Here is a 15,840-nt window from a genome sequence, read left to right on the forward strand (position 1 = left end):
AAATTACTTACATTTGAATCACTTTTCAGAAGAAATTCTGCATCTTTTCAATGAACTCCGACAAATTCATCACTGTCTATTAGTTTTATTTATTTGGGGTTTTTTTACACCGGAGCTATAAGCAATCTGTTCAGTAAACAACAATGGTGCTTCATTACTTTAGCTACAATACTCGTGAAGGTCGTGAAGTGCAGATATCTTCGTCACAATAACCAAAAAATATACCTCGTTGTTTTAGAAATGAAATGTTTGTCTTGAAGTTCTTTTCAATCCTGTTGATGGAAGCAGCTGACAAACCAGAATTGGCAAGCAGCGATGCACTCAGGCAGAAAGCAGACAGGACTGAGGATAATACGTGGAAGCGAGTGCAGACAGAAGACTGCAAAACAATATTCCACCCACCGAAGAGGAAGACGACGCAGCTTCAAGCTGAAATGTCAGCTCTCCATCACTGCCACTGGTCTGACTCGTCACATTGTATATCACCTGGCTTTTGATTGAATTATTTGTTTCCCTACAAAGTCTAACGACATAAAGGTAGAATCTGACATTAGTTTTGTTATAAGAGTTAAAATGGAACTTGTTTTTCAGTATAAAGGTTATGTCAGAAAAATTAAATTAAGGTTAAACTCCAGGTGAAAAATTAATATAAGCGACTATTGTTAAAAGTTGAATTTTATTTTTGTGATCCGGGTCAGAAAGTAACCTGTTTATTATATAGAGCCATTACATAGAGAGAGAGAGATATTTTAAATTCAAAATTCAGGTTCTCAGAAAGTCTGAATACAACAGAAGGCAAATTTTAAAAAGCCTTTAAATACAGAACAAATGTGTCATATAGTCTTCACAATCAAGAGGAAGAATGGCGCCTTAAGAGTTGTTCTGCTGACAGTCTGTGACGCTCTCTACTAAGATTGTGAGCCTCAAAAGGGATTTGCTGGTTGTTCGGCTAAGGATGTAGCCGAGTACATCAATAGAATGTTGACGTAGGGTAAAAAAAAAATGGTCCAGAAGCTTCAGAGATAATAACATCCTTGGGAGAATCCTAAACCAAATACCATTCAAGAGCTTTAAGGGGATTGATGATGCATGGACTGCTGCTGGAGTCGCTGCTGTAGGAGTTACCAAACACAGACTGTCCCATCCACTGTGTTAAATCACTTAGAGACGGCATTAGACTCTGGATGAGTGGTCCTAAGTTCTTCTTTACAATAAATTTTTCTCTTAATTTGGAAATCAAGGTCCAAATTAAGTGGAGAAGAGCAGAGGGGCCCAGATTTCACTTTGCTTGAAGGTCCAGTGCAATGTTTCCTCAGTCGGTGATGATTTGTGGCGACGTGTCATCTGCTGGTGTTCAACCAGGAAAAGCTGATGAGCTTTATGAAAATACTGATTTCATTTTTTGAGCAAGACCTGCCAGCTGCCCACACTGCCAAAGGTACCATAAACCGGTTGGATGAGAATGGTATCACTATGCTTGACTGGCCAACAAACTCTCTTGAACTAAAACCCATGAAGAAAGGGGTTTCCTCGAGAGGAAGATATGCAAACAATGCAGACAAGCTTAAGGCTCCTATCAAAGCAACCTCAGCTTCTTTAACCCGTCAGCAGAGCCAGAGCCTGACCGCCACACTGCAATGATCCAGTCATTCATGCAAAAGGAAACCCAACCATGATTTCACTCGATTGCCATTTCCATCCTAAAAATCCTTCTTTATTTGTCCAAAGTAAGAATTTGGGTTTTACATTTTCTGTAATTTATATCACTTTGTGTTACAATTGTCAAACAAATCTATATAGTGAGATTGCCTTTTTTAATTGGTTTATGTAAATTGTTACTTGCAGAGTCTGCAACCGCAGAAGTTCAAACCTGTGCAAAAGTATTGATTCCAATTTTTCAGCCAGAAAAACAGTAACCTAGAGCAGCAAAACCAAAACCAAATATTTATTTTATTTCATCCTACACAGTGTAATTACAGCATTTTTCATGACTGTGGCAACGATTATTCGTGGCATGTTGTGACAGGTGAAAGCTAGTAAGCAACAGTCGCTCAAGAGATGCAGCTTATGACGTTTTAAAGCAAAAAGTGTCTGGCAATAGGAGAGAACCGTCCAGTAAAGTGCACAAACAACTGTTTATGGATTCTAGAGAAAGCTGACCTGATTACAGCTGAGCTTTACTTCAATAAAGTTATATTTTTTTGTATGTTTTTATTGCCTCTGCTTGGAGTCAAGATTTAATGCATCTTCCAGTGGTGTGAGTAGAACCATTTGAAGCCGATGCAAACAGAATGTCTAATCGGTTTAGCATCATTTCCCTGCAACAACAGCAGAGAGGTTTTGAGTAGAAAGTAGGTTATTAGGCTGTTAAATCTTGTCTTAATCTGCTGCGTGAATCACTAAACTCCCCTTTCTTGTAAACATTCAGAAAGACAGAGGAAACAAGAATATGTTCATGACTGATAAGTTGTTAACACTGCAGCTGTGCATGTGTATATGTACTCATCATTACTGCAAACTTCTTTTTTTTAAAGAAATGAATTATTGATAAGGCTAAACACAGTGATCCTAAAGCAGTGCATCCCATTAATAATTCAAAACTCTGCCGACTTCAGGCTCGCTCTCTTATGAGTTTGGGTTTAATGCTCAGTTTCCTCCCAAGACGCTGATTGAGGTGTTGATCTGTAATGATCAGCACAGCTTCTTAGGATCTCCAGAGAACTTTTTTTTTTCTTCTCACTAACATGAATTTACATTTTTGAACAACCTCAAATAAGACATCATAAGCGATTCTTGCACTTTGTTTACGTTTTCAGGTTTTCACTGCGATTTTTAGGCATTCTGAACTGAAACACATTCCCCCGTTTTCACAGTTATCTCTCTGTCTCTCCATCTTCGTCTCCGCTCCTTTCAGCTTGACGCTGGAGTCCCACTTCCCAGCCCCATGGAGCTGTTGGGGAAGATCCTGGTGAAGAATAAAAAGAAACATCAGAAAGCCGAAGGAAGCACCAAGAAAAAGCTCTCTGAACAGGTTTCCAACACTTACAGTGATTCCTCCAGCGTATGTGAGCCGTCCTCCCCCAGCGCAGGTACGGCACACCTGATATCGCACACACGCTTTCAGATTATCACAAAAAAAAGATCTTGGCAAGAGACACCGTTGCATATGTTTTATGATGTAAAATGTAACCATCTGGCTCAAAATGTGCTGTGGACCAAAACTTCTCTGGCGCCCAGAGACTGAAGCAGCGAAGCAAAACCCTACTGTTGTTCTGCATTTTATCATTTTTATGGCTCTTTCCATCAGTCCAGAATATTATTGGCTGCTGCACACACCTTCTGGGGCTCCTTAAATACTAGCCAGTGGCAGCCGTCAACTTGTCGGTGTGTGTGTGTGCGTGTGTGTGTGCGTGCAGCTCTGTGTGCATTATGTTGTAACTGTATCACAGCTGCTCCCTGGCTTGAGTTTTCTCAGATCTGTTAACAGCCAGGCTGTAGTGTGCCGCACATTTTTTTTGGTCTTTCAAATGTGTGTGTGTGTTTATTTGTGTGCGTGTGCCTTGTTGTAAAGTCCACCTCTTATTCCTAGAATTCATGCTGTATTTCTTGCACACACACTGCCCCCTAGTGATAGAACATGAGTATGCCAGCACCAAATCTTTTTTTTTTTTTTTTTTTTTTTTTTTTTTTTTTTAATATTGAGTCTTTATTTGAGAGTGGTCAGACAGGAAAGTGGATAATGAGGGAGGGGTAAGATATGCGACAAAGGTCATCAGGGGTCATCCAGGACCCGAACCTGTGATGGCCACATTGAGGACTTTCCACACATGGGTTGTGCTTTACTCCTGTGGCACCTCAGCGCCTAATCCCAAATCATTTTAACCAGTACATTCAGAAGCAATAATTAGGTGAATCTGTAAAGACTACAAATATTTTTATCTGTGTAGTGGCATTGAAAGAATAATAGAACTCAGTTTTTATCTATTTTAGCAAGTGAATCAAAAATAAAGTGGAAATAGTAAATGGAGTTTGAAAAAACAGCAACAAAAATGAAAATTGTTTTTTTTTTTGTTTGTTTGTTTTTTTTTCTCCAAAGGTTCAACTAAAGAAGAGATGGCCGATTCGTCACAACCCTCTGACGGCGCTGAGCTCAACCTGAGACCACATGGCAGGAAGTCTATTGGTGAGTGATGACCTAAGCTTAAAATCATTTGTGTGGTCCTCATTAGGCAGGAGCTGTAGGTCACTTTGATCATTGTCTTGCACATAATTTCCTGTGTCAGTGTGAGCTAAGATATGGATGAAGATACCGAGTCGGTCTCTCATTGTGCATGCAGAGAGGCTGGGTGAGTTTCAGCTTAATATTAAAATAAATATCTGTCACTGAGCTCCATCAGTTACAGCTTCTTGGTGGAAGACTCGCCTTGTTATTTTAAGGTTAATGGATAGAACTTCTTACTAAATAAAGCTACGAAAACATGATCAATACTTAAAAAGGTCAGTGAGGCATTTGCCTCGTCTTTGTGGAAATGTCAAACAAACTTAAGCAATTCATTTTAATTTAACGGTAACTCGTATTTTAGGTGAGGTGGAGGCCGAAAGCGACGATGAGGATGACGACGATGATGACTGTAAAAAGGGCTCCATGGATGAGGTGTGTATGGGGGGACGTGGCACACACGTCACAAATAAAAATCTTAAAATTGTTCTGACTTTTTGCGTTCATCTCCAACTGAATCACAACCGGCTCTTCGAGGTGACGTTTCTACATCTTTGCACTTTGATGGAGGAACACTTCTGCTCATTCTTCTTTGCTAAACAGCTCAAGCTCAGCCTGACTGGATGGAGTGATTCAGCAATGTCTTTATAGCAAAGATACTGCAATTAATATTAACTATTCATTTAATTACCTTGCATTCAGGCTCTCTTTGCCTGTAGTATATTTGCTGATACTTTTAATTATCAGCAAATATAAAAGTACCTCATTACTTTCATTGAGATGAAAGTAATGAATTTATTATTTTCAAGTATCTGGATGAAACTGTGTGCAGTGTTGATTTTCTGCAACACACTTTGATTTGCATGTAGATGTTTTATAATCTAACTCTGTCTTAAAAAAAACTTCATGATACTGTTCCTGCATTGTCATAGAGACTTAATTATACACATGTAGCTTCTATTTAGTTACTTACTATTTTATTTGTACTGAATTTTATTGAGGTTATCGGCTAGATGCATAGCATTGCCAAACTTTTCAGATTTTAATTTCTAAAAATGTTTGCTCTAATTTACATTCAGCTACAAAATTTAAGAATATTTACCAGGATGTAAATATGTATGGTCGGGATGTGACTGAACATGAAAAGTTTCAAGGAGTGTAAATCTTTCTACAAGCCACTGTATCAGTTTTTAAATAGTGCTAATGATTTATAATTGTTTGAATAGGTTTTTATTTGCACATCTGAGGTTGTCCTCAAATGTTAGATTTTATATATATATAATTTTGTCTCCCTTTACCTCGAGTAAAAACCCTTTTAATCAGTCATTGTTGTATTTAAAAGACACTTCAAACTGAGATTGAAAAATACTTCAATAATTCCAAAGTGGAAAAAGATTTGTGCAGGTTATTGTTAACCAAAAGGAAAAGCAAATAAAAGATGGTGTCCAAAGCAGGGAGGCGATGCATTTCAGCATCAGGGTCTCCTCTTCTGTCGCAGAGGCTTTGTTGAAGGTTATTGCAGTGTGCAACAGTGACCTTCTCTATTGGTCTTTACCCCACTGGACTTGAAGAAGTATCTGAGCAATTTTCTGCTAACAGCTTTGGGGGCTTCAGAGGGGTCCCTAACTCAAAGCCACCCTTCTTTTCATTGGATTCTTCACTTTCTTTGAACCACTGCCTTTGCTGTTTCACCCTCCATATCTCCATAAAGCCGACTTGGGGGGGAGGGGGGGATCTGTTTTATTTCCAGTTCAATCTGTTGTACAGGTGAACACCAGTGTAGCTGTACTTTTAAAAACTGTCTGTTTGCCTAGATAGAAATGTTGTTTAGCTGGATTTCAATCCTTTAAAATGACAGCAAACTGAGTCAATGTAAGCTAAACTCCAATTGATAAAGAGTGTTATTTTGCTTACCTATTTGAATTGAAGTGAACTACTGGTCCCCTGTTGCTTAGAGCAGATTTGCTTTTTTTCTATTTTTTCCTGACCTTCGTCACACTACTTTATACCTTGTGTTTCCATGGTGACCATACACTCCCTTAGCTGGATGCTTCTCCAGCACTCAAGAGTTGCCCTCCTACCTCTCCAACATTAAGCCAGAGTATGCCATATCTACACATAAGCGCCACTGCTTCAGAATTAACACACAGTACTTCCAAAATTTTGCCGCAAAGTTGGATTATAAATACTTTTTATCAGAACACAACTTAATCTAACGCTACACTATGCAGCTGCTCTGTCTGCAGCGATGAGGATCTTGTCACCTCAGCATGCTGATGTGGCAGCCAGACCAACTTTGCGAATAATTCACTAAAAACGACATTTTCAATATTCTGTTATACTTAGCAAACACGAAAGAGTGTGAGAACAGCTTAAAGATGTCGTGTCTGTTCATGCACAGGGCACAGCAGGCAGTGAGGCGTTCGCCACAGAGGAAATGTCCAACCTGGTCATCTACATCCAGCCTGTCAAGTTTTACTGCTTCGAGACGTCCAAAAGTAAGCAAGATCCATCAACATTTCACAAGTGTAATAGTGAATGGGAACTATTTTCTTAGTATGCCTTTACTTAGGCATACTGAGAAAAACCACCCATGTTAACTTTTTGTGTATTCTGTGTTATATAACTGTAAACAGTGATATGTTTTGCTTTAGTAGAAGATAATTAAATAAAAATGAAGGTTTCTTGTAAGAAGTGTGGAAATAATGCAGTTTAAATGCCTATTCTCACAATAAGAAGTTAATTGTGTTTAAAAACAGCTGCTGCTTTATTTAATGTTCCCACGTTGACCTGCAGAGATCAACCGGAGCTTCCACATGTCCTCCTTCGTAGAGACCAAAGCTTTGGAGCAACTGACAAAGTCTCCAGTCGAGTTTGTGGAGTATCCTTCTTTAAGCACAGCGTTCTGCTTTTTACCGTCTGGAAAACATTTGTAGTTTTGCTCGTCTGGTTTCCGCTCTGACGGTAATGACTTGAAGCAGATAGAGGCCAGCTTCGCTCTGCTTCTGTGCTTTTTCATCTCCCGTTTATTCTGTGTTGCGGTTTCACTCCATAACAGCAACAGTGACATCACCAGCAGCAACAACAACAGTTTAGGTCATGTGTACATCTGTGACGCGATAGTCATAATCATTTAGCTTTTGAATTATTCACTTTAGCAGTTCTTTTTGGAGAGCGCCGATGATGCAAAATACAACTTTAATTATTTTTAAATACAAACTGGGTGCAGAAGTCTGATTTTTATGATGGATTCACTTTAAAGAAGGTCAAAATGACACATATAGGCTCAAATATCTACATACCTCACTGTTATGTGAACATATGTCTCTTTGACCACGTGCCGTTTCCAGATATGAACAAGTGTGTGGTTAAATTTGTGTCTCACAGTCCAAAATCTTTTTACGCAGTTTACATTGAAGCCATCACAGAGACTTGGCATTCGGATGAGGTTTTGGGATCTAGGTTTTAAAGGTCTAGTTGTTGTTTTGAGGTGAAGCTGAGGACTTTGATGGGATTCCTCCTCATTTATTATTATTTTAACTTATTCCTACAATTCAAAGTGGAGTGCTTTGTAGTTTGATGACTAAGCTGTGCACTTACATGCAGCTGTTCTTTACTTAACCGACTGTGCTCAGATACAACAAGCTGCAGCTGAGCAGGATCTACCCTAAAGGTACTCGAGTAGATTCATCCAACTACAATCCGCAGCTCTTCTGGAACGCCGGCTGTCAGCTGGTGGCTCTCAACTTCCAAACTATCGGTGAGGGAAGACGGCAACATCTTTTTTAATAAATCTAATTGGCTAAAAGCTTTATTCGTCTACAGCGTGCAGAAAAAAATAAATAAATCCTGTCTGTCGTCCTCAGACTTATCGATGCAGCTGAACCTGGGCATGTACGAGTACAATGGGAAATGTGGCTACAGGCTGAAACCAGAGTTCATGAGACGGCCGGATAAACACTTCGATCCTTTTACTGAGAGCACAGTAGACGGGATAGTCGCCAACACGCTGTCTGTCAAGGTGTGTGTATGTTCATATTGATCCCATTCAGCCTCTGTAGGTTTGTCTGTGTTTGCTTACCTGCTAGAATAGCATGTGGCAGAGGGCGTTTTATTTATCAGAGCGTGTGTCACTCGAAATCGGGTCAGGGTTCAATGAAAACGTTGCGCGACCGGTTTGCAAAATGCGATTATGTTTCTGATCTGGTTCTGGATCCAGAATGTCCTTCGCTCAGTCACGCAGTGACTTCATTTTCATTTATTTATTGCAGATCGTCTCAGGTCAGTTCCTGACCGATAAGAAAGTAGGCACATACGTGGAGATCGACATGTTTGGCCTGCCAGTGGACACCAAGAGGAAAGCGTTCAAGACCAAGACATCTCAGGGCAATGCCATCAACCCTCTCTGGGAAGAAGAGGCCATTGTTTTCAAAAAGGTGAACTTTGTGTTAAAACTTCACTTCATGTGTAAGAAATTTAATAAAGTTGATTTTCCTGACATGTACAAAATCACAAAGTACAAATTTACTCAAGGATAAAATTATAGATACCTTGATGTAAAATACGATGAGTGTGTGGAACTGAATTGGGTCTTATTAATCTGCAATGCTAAATAATAGATTGTGCTTAATAATGCTTAATAATACTCTTTTTTATTATTATTATTTTTATTTATGTATTTATTTACTGAAATGTTCTAAGTACCATACACGTATTTGGTAAGACTTCTTTCATAAAGCTCTTCATCATCACCTTTACAACTCAGTTTTATCTTTTAACTTTTATCTTTTATCTTTTTTTTTCACTCCTATAACGTACTTTTAGAGGGTCATTTAAAATATCCCAGAATAGCATATTTTTTGTTTGGGGAAATCATTTAATTTAGCACAGTACAGTGCTTTCTGTTTAGAAATACTGGCAAATGCATCAAAGTAAACAGTTAAAAACCAGATTATGAGCTGGATCTTAATATAAACTGGACTAGAACATTATAAAAAAATTTAAAAAAATCACCTTTTATTATTCCTATGATGTCATCTGACGCTGTATATGCTGTTATGTTTAGGTCGTCCTTCCTACACTGGCTTCACTGAGGATAGCAGTGTTTGAAGAAGGAGGAAAGTTTATTGGCCACCGCATCATGCCTGTTTCAGCCATCCGTCCAGGTGACAAAACTCATTTCTTCTCAATGTAATTTCAAACCATATTAAATGCTGCTATGTTTTTTTTTGTTTTTCTTTAAAAAGTAAACATTACATATTAACATGAGTAAGAATGTTACATTTTACAAGACATTAAAGCGCATCATTTTCTTCCTTTGCAGAAATGTAACCTCTCTCATTTGTGTTTCAGGTTATCGATATATCAGTCTAAGGAACGAGAAGAACCAGTCGCTGATGCTGCCCGCCCTCTTTGTTTACGTTGAAGTGAAGGACTACGTCCCAGACACGTTTGCAGGTAAGTCATTGGGAGAGAAAGGAAATAGAAATCCTGTTTTGTCATCTGGGAGTACCAAATGTTTTTGTTTTTTGTTTTTTTCTTTTCTCCCTGCTCCTTAGACGTCATTGAAGCCTTGTCCAATCCCATCCGCTATGTCAACCTGATGGAGCAGAGAGCCAATCAGCTGGCTGCTCTCACCTTAGAGGAAGGAGGAGAAGAGGAGGGTGACAAAGAGGTACGTGAATATTAAAAAAAACAAAAAAAAAACGCTTTACCTCAAGTATAACTCATTTTACATAAATGTCTAATTGATATTTTGGGATTTATGTAGGTTTTTATGCAATTGACTATTTTGATAACAATTTGAGATAAGCTAGAAAGGAGATATAAAGTTGTGTTTTTCACTTGTTAGACAGTTCACATGACATCCAACCTTTATATGCTAAATTTTAGCTTGATAAAATATATAGAGGTACTTCAAATGTTTTCTTCCAGGTGACGCTGTTAACGCTCTAATCCACCGTCCTCATAATAAATTTAGGATGCACAGGAAACATTTAGGTGACGCTTTAGCTTTCTAAACTTCTTTTGAAATTTTGTATATGCATAGCAAACAGCTCAGAGTGAAGCTGGTCACTGGTCACACGTTAAAGTAAATTTTCTAAATTCTTTTCTGTATGATTTTAATTGAGGGTCAGATAAAAACCCTCAAACACAATCTCTATTCTTTCATATTTAAGACTGACTTAAATGTTGTCATTCACATCCTTGCCATCCTGATCAAGATTCCCACAGAGGTTTTATTCTCACAGTCTTTGAGGAGTACTTTGATCTTGTTGGGAACTCGAGTCTGCTACAAAGTAATATTTATCTCTCCCTCTGCAAATAGCACAGTTTTGGAAATTTGCTATAGAGAGAACGGATTTCCTCTTCAAATAAGCACTGTTAAGATGCAGTTTAGATCGAAATGATGTAGGAAGTGTTTTATTATCACCAGGAGAGTTTAAGCTGTTCTAAACAATGTAATGAAAGAATAGATTAATTAATCTTAATCTTATTCCTGCCACAAATACCTACGGATACTATCAGCCGGCTGTCTGCCCCACTTTAATTCCAGGCCATCCATGATAAATTGAACTTTACCCAGCTGTGCAGCAGCGTTGTTGTGATTTTTATATAAAATCTTACAAGATCATCTAGTTTAAAACTTTAAACCTGAATTTAAGTGTAATTTAAGTTGTACGTATAATGAATTCTGGTGTTATTAGTGGATCCCTTGATTGTTTGTGTCAAATAACCTCATGTGATGAGTAGTTTCAAAACACTTTAGATGTGCACATTTGACAAAATGTGTTAATTTGTCCAGCTGAACCGAAGACGTGTCTCTGTATTCTAGAACTAAACTAAAAGTGGTAACTATTAAATCAGGCGCTTAGCATAACGTGCAGGTAGAAACAAGTGGCAATCGGTGTGTAGATGTAGTTTGTTTGAACTGACATAATGGGGATAAGCAGCCAGGGATTGTTGAGGCTGCTGCTCATGTGCAAATTCTGTGTTAGCATAGCTCGCACATAGCAAGTGACTTATTCAACTAGATTTGCTTCTTTGTTTCACCATGTATCTCAGGACTGTAGAAATATGTGCAGCTTTGTAACATCTGCCTTTGTAGTTTGAAGCTCAAGCTCTGAAATTTTAAAGCTGCAGAAGCAGAACAATGGGGAAAAGACAGAAAAAGGGGGATTATCTCTGAGAGAAACGTGAGAATTTAAAATATTAAAATGGGGACACATTTATCATGCGAGATGAGGCAGGACCCAGGTTATTAGCAAAGGGAACCGCAACGGACGCCTGTCCCTGAGGGTCCTCTTTCATCTGCTTTGCCAGCTGATATGATTACCCGAGAGGATTTCTTGTTTCATGCTGTGACCATGGCAACAGGGACCTTATGATCTAGAGCGTGGAAAGGGAGGGCATAAATGTGGCGAGAGAACAGAAAGAGAGCAAAGATCGGGCTTGAGTGATTTGCATCAAAGTTTAAGTGGTACGAGCGTTCTCAGTGTGAGGAGAGAAAGTAAGACCTGCTGGCACTCGATACCATCTGCAATGCTAAGAGTGGGCTACCAACGCTATGTTTACAGACTGGCCCATGCAGCACTGGTAAACAAGTGAACTCTGAAGATAGAAAGAAAAAGGGAGATAAATATTTCACTTTAGCCCCAAAACCCCACCAAAAACAAATAAAACATTTCTAAAGCTGTTTTTAGGTTCACTGCTATCCGTGTGTAGTTTTCTGTTGAAACCAGTTGACTCTTTTGAAATGAAGCAGATCTGCATGTTTGTGCTTAATTTGATGAACAGGTGGAGGCAGGAAGTGATGCGCCCTCGGAATCTACAGTGGACCAGAGGCCAGTAGTACCTGCGGAGAACGGAGTGAGTCGCACTCCCATTATCGCCCCCAAACCTCCTTCACTTGTTGGGCATCAGCCTCAGTCTGCAGGTACGAGACTTCCTCAGCCCTTTGCAAATAATCGAAGGTCCAGATCTTCTGCCACTTACTTAATGTGCTTGGAGGAACAGGTTCACTAAAACCATCAGTGAAGACAGAAGACATCATACAGAGCGTCCTCACTGGTAGGGTTCAAAACGATCTACGCTGCTCACGAGTAACTTCTCAGCTTAAATCTGTAATCAATGCTATTCCTGTTATTTTTGTGTAAGTAAGCCTTCCTTGACTCTTCCGAAAACGTCATCACGAATGTACAAATTATAATCTCTACTTTTATTTTCACCGTCACCGTTCTGGCGGTGTTCCAGAGCTGGAGGCTCAGACAGTGGAGGAGTTGAAGCAGCAGAAGGGGTTTGTCCGGGAGCAGCGGAAGCAGTACAAGGAGATGAAGGAGCTGGTCAAAAAACACCACCGCAAAACAAGCGAGCTGATCAAGGAGCAAACGGCCCGCGTCTCTGAGCTGCAGAGCCAGCATCAGAGGCGACGCTCCACCCTGCAGAAGAGCCACAAACGTGACGGTAAGAAAAGGTAGGTGACGCTCTCCTTCTGCTTTACTTCCTAGTTGCTTTGTTGTCTGAATTCATGTAAACTTGATTAAGTTACGATCAAGTTGATTTAAACGTCCAATAGCTGAATTTCTGACCCATTCTAACCTTTGACTTCAAGTTCATAATGATGGACGTTTTTAATTTAAAGAAATTATTTTCTGAATTGTTACCCAATTCAATAATTTGTAAGATCTCAGCATAAAAAAAGATGTGATGCATTTAGTAAACAACTGGTAAACTGTATTATTTTTAATACACTGTGTGTATTAAAAATAACGTCGAAATATTATTTCCTTTAGAAATTATAAAGATTTATGGATGAACTTTTTTCAGTTTTATAAATGTTTGAATCAGTTTATTCTCATAAATGTTTTTTTAAGGCACTTCCAGAAGAAATATACAATTTTTCTTGACTTTTTCCTAATGCAGCTATTTGGGCTTTTTTGTTGTTGTTGTTAATATTGCTAATACTGTAGTCAAAATCAATAATTTGATTTTGTATGTTTGCATACATTCAGTTGCTCTCTCTAGTTTTACCAATAAAATCCCCCCTTGAAGGATTTTTGCAGGGGCTCTAATTAGAGTCTGTTTATGTGTCTCACTCTGTTTTATGTTTGTCACGAAGTCGGTCTGAAAACTCGCTGTCGACTCTGGACCAAGAACTGTGTGAGCTGGACCAGGAGTGCGGCCAGAAACTGGCAGAGCTGAAGGAGCAGCAACAGCAGCAGCTGCTTAAACTCCGCCAAGAGCAATACTACAGCGAGAAATACCTGAAACGAGAACACATAAAACAGGTACGCACCCCGCAGAACACACACACACACACACACACGCACACACACACACACACATACAGGTACATCTCAGCAAATCTGAATATTATCTAAGAGTACTTTATTCCAGTAATTCAGTTCAAAAGGCGAACATGATAGATTAAACACAGAGTAATATATTCTAAGTATTTATTCCTTTCGTGTTTAATGATTATGTCTAATCAAACCCAGAATTGTTGGAGTTTTCATAACAAAGACTGCTTTGTTACAGCAAAGTCATTAACACCCTGTATGAGAAAGATAAGCCTCAAAAGATCATTCTAGTCCCGTAAGAAAGAATAGTAATGGAAAGATGAGTGATAAAAAACAATATAACGTAGAAAAAGTTACACAAGCATCACGGATACAAGAAGCCTTAATGTTACAAAGCTAAAGTTCTTCATGAGTTTTAAGGAGATTTCAGCTGTAGTTCCACATAAAGACCTGGGCTACAACTCCATCTTGTTAGGCCGCTCTTCAACCATAGACATTGTAAGAAGCATCTAAACTTATGTAAAATGATCAGCTTGGTGGCTTTTCTCATCAGGCTGTTGTAGATTAAAACAAAGTCATATATAAAACACATACCAATATGTTCTCATGTCTCTTAAGGTGGATAATAGCAGCGTTTTTAAGTCGTTGCTCCCACATAACAATGACATGCAGAGTGTGAACACGAACATGCTGCTACTTTCTTTGGCATAAACAGATGCGCCACACTCAGACTGCGTCCTGTCCTGACTTGCCGTCGACGGACGATGTGCTGACGGACGATGTGCTGACAGCCTCCTGCTGTCCCGAAGCTTTGGAAAAAGCAAGCACAGACAAGTGAATAAACGAACGCTGCAATCAGCTCCAGGTCATCCCCCTGAAGGGTTTGACAGACATCACTTTGCTGCTTCTGCTCGTGTTCTGTTGGATGATGTGGAAAACCGAATGTGTTCAGGTCCGGTGCATCTGTGCGGTGAACACAGCTGAGGTGTTTGACAGGAACGGTTATGCCAAGTGAAGAGGATGAGCAACAAGTCTAACAGCAGTTGTTTACTTGTTCTGCTGCTTGATTATAATCAGAAACGCAACATGTGCAGCTTCATCTGAAAGAATCAAATCTGATGTTTTGGCGCTTTCTTAGTGTCGCAGAATGGATGTGTTTGTTTGTCCCCAGCTGGTCGAGAAGCTGACGACTATAGCAGAGGAGTGCCAGAGCGCTCAGCTTAAAAAGATCAAAGACATCTGTGAAAAGTAAGATTGGGGTTTATCACTCGTGCTTAAGCAAATACAGAGCAACCCCTTTCGCTTTTTTACGTCTCTCGACTGTATTCCAACACCGACAGAGAGAAGAAGGATCTGAAAAAGAAAATGGACAAGAAAAGGCAAGAGAAGATCAACGAGGCGAAAGCCAAAGACAAGAATTTAACAGAAGAGTACGTTTTTCGACGTTTTTTTAAAACGGGATGTAATCATTTATTGACCACTAGGTGTCGCTGTAGACTAAATGTGTTAATAAATCTTTTGTCCCCTACAGAGAGAAGTTAGAGATCAACAGATCTTTTGTCAACGAGGTGGTGCAGTACATTAAACGGGTAAGCAGGCATGTTACAGTCAATATCCTCCAGTTATTTCTGATTCACATTTTTATTCATTCATTTATCTTTCAACATGGAAATGGTTTAGTGTGCATATGTGTGTTAGAATGCCTCATTCAAAGCCCAAATGTGAATCCAGTGGAGAATCTTGGGCAAGACTTAAATAGCGATTTTCCCAGATCATGTTTGTCCAGTGTGACTGAGCTGAAGCTTTTTCCAAACAAAAATGGCCAAGATTTCAGACTCTAGATGTGCAAAGTTGGTAGATCATTACCCAAAAACTGTAATTATAATTGCTGAAAAAGGTGGTTATACAAAGTATTGAATAAAGAGGCTGAATACAAATTTATGCCACACTTTACAGATTTTATTTTTCTTTTTTTGCAGAATCTGTAATTTTTGCAATGTACTGTAGGTAAAAGATCTCAAACTGTGTGTTTGCATTTGTAGATGGAAGATGCTCAGTGTAAACGACAAGAGAGGCTACAAGAGAAGCACAAGGACATTCGGCAGCAAATCTTGGATGAAAAACCAAAGGTGAGCTTGTCAGAAATATTTTCTTATCATAGTACACTTGTGTCTTTAAAAAGAGAGATGAATCAGCTTTGGAATTTTTGTTTTTTGTTTGTTTTACAAGGACGCCAAATAAAGTACAGATGTCCCTAGAAATTAAATTATACTTTTGGTTAAAGATTCTACTTCGGTAAAAGAAAAAAAAGGTTTGGTGTGT

At 39.0% G+C, this 15,840-nt stretch overlaps 1 protein-coding gene across 2 annotated transcripts in view; it reads left to right on the forward strand.

Moving 5' to 3' along the window:
- Positions 1-15,840, forward strand: part of LOC103148043 (1-phosphatidylinositol 4,5-bisphosphate phosphodiesterase beta-1) — a 178,230-nt gene that overhangs the window by 143,430 nt on the left and 18,960 nt on the right. For both annotated transcript variants that reach the window (XM_007566656.2, XM_007566655.2), the window contains 19 exons: positions 2,915-3,089; positions 4,097-4,183; positions 4,584-4,654; positions 6,621-6,717; positions 7,016-7,100; positions 7,855-7,979; positions 8,086-8,240; positions 8,491-8,655; positions 9,285-9,384; positions 9,572-9,676; positions 9,778-9,893; positions 12,017-12,155; positions 12,236-12,289; positions 12,473-12,692; positions 13,338-13,506; positions 14,690-14,766; positions 14,859-14,948; positions 15,050-15,107; positions 15,561-15,647. In XM_007566656.2, coding sequence (XP_007566718.1) covers positions 2,915-3,089; positions 4,097-4,183; positions 4,584-4,654; positions 6,621-6,717; positions 7,016-7,100; positions 7,855-7,979; positions 8,086-8,240; positions 8,491-8,655; positions 9,285-9,384; positions 9,572-9,676; positions 9,778-9,893; positions 12,017-12,155; positions 12,236-12,289; positions 12,473-12,692; positions 13,338-13,506; positions 14,690-14,766; positions 14,859-14,948; positions 15,050-15,107; positions 15,561-15,647 — 2,175 coding nt within the window. The remainder of the gene's footprint in view (positions 1-2,914; positions 3,090-4,096; positions 4,184-4,583; positions 4,655-6,620; positions 6,718-7,015; positions 7,101-7,854; positions 7,980-8,085; positions 8,241-8,490; positions 8,656-9,284; positions 9,385-9,571; positions 9,677-9,777; positions 9,894-12,016; positions 12,156-12,235; positions 12,290-12,472; positions 12,693-13,337; positions 13,507-14,689; positions 14,767-14,858; positions 14,949-15,049; positions 15,108-15,560; positions 15,648-15,840) is intronic.

The sequence above is a fragment of the Poecilia formosa genome, unplaced genomic scaffold (genome assembly GCF_000485575.1).
Source record: "Poecilia formosa unplaced genomic scaffold, Poecilia_formosa-5.1.2 Scaffold196, whole genome shotgun sequence".
In the NCBI taxonomy this organism is placed as follows: Eukaryota; Metazoa; Chordata; class Actinopteri; order Cyprinodontiformes; family Poeciliidae; genus Poecilia; species Poecilia formosa.